This window comes from Lactuca serriola, chromosome 8, assembly GCF_051521515.1.
Source record: "Lactuca serriola cultivar US96UC23 chromosome 8, Lser_US96UC23_V15, whole genome shotgun sequence".
NCBI lineage: Eukaryota > Viridiplantae > Streptophyta > Magnoliopsida > Asterales > Asteraceae > Lactuca > Lactuca serriola.
The window spans coordinates 270,758,232-270,762,200 of NC_136415.1; the positions used below are offsets into that span (position 1 = coordinate 270,758,232).

Consider the following 3,969-nt stretch of genomic DNA (forward strand, 5'->3'; position numbering starts at 1 on the left):
ATTCAAAATAGAGAAGGTTAAAATGACACTTCGAAAAATAGACTTGGAAAATTTTAAAAGTTATTTTAATAAGGATGGAAAATATCATGAAAACTAAGAGGTGTCAATGTCGAAGGAAACATTCACCAATGTTGGTTTTTAATATTTAGTTAATATAAAGCTATTTACTAAAAGCTTAGTGATGAGTTGAAAGTTGACATTGTTCATCACGACAATCAAAGTACCATCTACGTCATGAAAGATGATATGTTTCACGAGTAATATGCGTTATGATTTTGTATGAGATTTCAAGGCTGTTTCTACGATTGAACTTGATTTGCTTACAAGTTTAATCGCATCACCTTATGATTGGAAGTTGGATGTATTAAAACAAACGTCATTCATTAATATTACACATTCGTGGCACTAGAAACATTAATCCAAAAGAGCATCGTATCGTAAACATATTATATTTAACATTACACAAAAACAAACGATCAAGATTAAAACAAGGCCTTCACTCTAAGCCTTAGCAGTAAGACACGGATGAAAGGCGGTCCCACAAGCAATCCATTGTCGCTTCCTACTATGTGGGAGCACACAATTGGGAACCTTAAACCATTCCTTCCTGAAAACATCATAAGTAACCAACCGATTCATCATCTTAGATCTCAAAGATAACATAAGCAAACCTCTGTTACCCAAACAAGACATCTTAATGTGCTTTCCATAAAACTCCAAGCACCATACATTTGGCATTCTGTCAACCTCCTTCCACAAGAGAGTCATCTTCTGAAGCTCCCATATGCATACACACGTGGCCGCGTTTTTTGTCAGCAACCCCACCAACATAATCCGGCCGCCACATTCCGCCAGGCTCTGGTCACTCAGGTGAACAGGGGCCGGAACTGTAAATTGTTTCCAAATTCCATTCGCCACGTCATACCCTACTATCCCATCCGGATCTGACCTTAGAAAATACATCCACCCGTCTACAGTCACCGCCTGTGACCTAAAGTTCAACGACAGCGGGAGTTTCACACTCGCCGGAATATTCCCTGGACATGTCCACGTGTCGGTCTTGGAGTCATACACCTCATACTCACCGTCCGACCCCACCCACATAATCCGGTAGCCACTCTGATTCAGACTCATCATCCCTACCGCTACCCTTGACCAGACTTTGACCGATCTACCCTTCAACTCTTTGAACGATTTGGTTAAAGGGTTACACACGTAGAAGCTCCGGTGACCGATGTCAAGAAAACATACCAAACCACCGGCGGCAGCCACCGGAAGAACGATCATCTTTGTGGGGATGGCCGGAGCGGTGGGGTGGTGCCATTTTCCGGCGACCGGATCGTACATGGCTCCGGTGTTGACGTTTTCGTGAGTTCTTGTGTAGAACCATGGTTGGGGTGGTTGTGGGAGTTGAGAGCATTGAAGGGAGAAGCTGTTTGAGGTTAGTAAAGAGTTCCATTTCTGGCAAACTGACCGGAACCGGAAGAAGGCCGCTACCGGAAGTCGAGCGATCACCGCCTCGTGTAAATCTTCCGGAAACTCTTTCCAGATTTCTTCTTCCATTGTCTTGTTTGAAGGGCTTTCTGGTAATTTTCTTTCCTTCCGAGATCTCTTTGAAGGTGGGCCCAACATTTTGAACTTTCCACCTCTCATTACAAGATCATAGCAATCATCTTCTGAAGGCTTTTCTTCAAGGTCCATATAACACCATCTGCAATAAAAATAAAGTAATCATCAATTTAATGCTGTTCCTTTAAGATCCACTATATTAAGTAATCATGAACATTTAATTCATGCCAAAATTGTTTTTAGTGGATGATGATCAATATGCACAAAGAAAGAAAGATTTGAAATCAAGAAACTTGTTCAAAGTTTCATATAATTGATTTGAGTTCCTTTTGCCATTTGAAGACTAAAACGCATAAAGAAAGATGAAAGCAAGCACACACACATAGGTACACAATGAATATCATAATTAGCCATTACTACCACTAAAAAGGAATTAGAAGAAAAAGGAAAGAGAAAACAGAAATACAATTTGTAGAGAGATATTATTTAACATTAAAACTGCAATCTATCCTCATGAGATAATAATGCATAGACTTACTTTTTATGAATCAACTCAGCAAACAGACAATCTCTAAGGTTGAGTGCGTGATTGTATTAGAATAGGAGTTTGAGGTTTTAAAAGAAAAGATTTTGACAAGAAAATTCACGAAACTAAATTTGAATATGTGAAGTTTCAATCTCCAACAATTCCACATGTTGCTCATCCATTGGTTCTCTATGTAGTACATGTTTACATACATACATGCTTCAGCTTATTGTCCACTCAAAAAAAAAATAGAAAAGGGACGCCAATACATCCACATTTGATGATTTGAAATAAAAAAATTCTATAAGAATCGGTGCGTGGGTTGAACCCTAAACTTTGCCCCAATTTTGTTGTCTATTTCAATGTCAACTAGGAAACCATATTTTTTGAGGCTCAAAAGCACTTAACTTACCATAAATAAGCCACAAAAAAGGGAAAGAATTCAATCACACAAAAACAAAATACATATAACATAAAAAAGGGATCAAGTAACAGGAACGTGCTTCCAAGTTCCAACCAGTATCCCTTTTATATAGATTTCATGACATACACATGTAATCAGGGCAGATCTATTGCTTAGTTGTGTAGGAGATGCCCCCTGTGAAAATTTCCGTGGTCAATTCTTAGTTTACTATACATAACCTGAACACAAAGCCACTGCAATCGAGACAATTGATAAAAGGCATTCAAGATTGATATTACTTTGAGAATACTCAGTTTGGAAAGGCAGATTCGAGCAACAAGTCCATTAAACCAAAAGTTCAAACTCATATTACCATGAATTCGTTATTTCGGGAAAATTAAACATAATTCATAACAAAAGGTCAAAAGTACTCACCCACATAGAAAGAGATACAAAGTAGGGAGAACAAATTCCAAATTTATAAAATTTCAATACAATTGATCGATTCTCAATCAAAAGCAACAGGTCGACTTAGGAAGGAACAATTTCAATGAAACAAACAAATTCGAAGTCAAAACAAACCAAATTGCAAAGGAATTGAAACTGAAATTATACACATAGGTAAAGTATGGGAATCGATCTGAATAGCTAGGTAAAACAAGGGCATAAAGACAATCACCTGTCGTTATGAAGTTGCGGCGGCGGTGCGAGTATCGTCGGAGGTTGATGATGGAAGATATACGGTAGAGGAGCGGTCGGCAGCGGAGGAGGAAGAGGAGTGCCGTAGAGGTCTAAGAGCTCTTGAACTTGACCGATGAGCTGCCTCAACATGGCCAGCCCTTCTACAAACAACATCTACATATCACCTCCTTCTTGTTCATCATAATCATCCCTCCGCCATCATCATAATACCCCACCTCCACCCCCTTTCTCTCTCTAGAATACACTTTCTCTCTCTATATCTATATGTTTGTATCTATTTGTGTGTGTGCGGGGGATTTTGTTTTTCTATTTTTCCGTAGAGACTACAGAAGAGGGGAAAATGAAATTGGGTTAACATTTTCTCCCTTGATTTTATTTTTTATTTTTTATTTTTTATTTTTTAAAATATCCACATCGGCAGGCCCATAAGGATTATGAGTAGTATTGAGTATTGACCAGTACGCGGTTTTTGTCCCTTTTTCCATTTCCCCGAGAACTTGATTTTCTGTCCTCCCAATTTGCCCTTCGACTTTCATTTTTAATATTTATTTTATAAATTTTTTGATTAAATAGATACAAGGGCAAATAAAAAAGAAAAAAAAAATCTAAGTTTTACACATTTAGTTAACAAAAGCCTTATATTTATTTTTTCTTGGCCTCAATAATTACACTGAGTTATCAATTACGACCTAATAGTCGGTTAACAAGTAGTAACCTTAGTCAACTAGACATTTATTTTATTGAACCAACATCCATCACTTTTCTTCAT

At 37.8% G+C, this 3,969-nt stretch overlaps 1 protein-coding gene across 1 annotated transcript; it reads right to left on the reverse strand.

The window, feature by feature from the left end:
• Nucleotides 1-362: 362 nt before the first annotated feature.
• LOC145066315 (F-box only protein 6-like) lies at nucleotides 363-3,502 on the reverse strand. The gene is made up of 2 exons (XM_079013536.1): nucleotides 3,178-3,502; nucleotides 363-1,711 (listed from the first exon to the last, which is right to left on the reverse strand). The coding sequence occupies exons 1-2, from the start codon at nucleotides 3,351-3,353 to the stop codon at nucleotides 502-504; spliced, it is 1,386 nt and encodes a 461-aa protein (XP_078869662.1). The 5' UTR covers nucleotides 3,354-3,502; the 3' UTR covers nucleotides 363-501.
• Nucleotides 3,503-3,969: the final 467 nt, after the last annotated feature.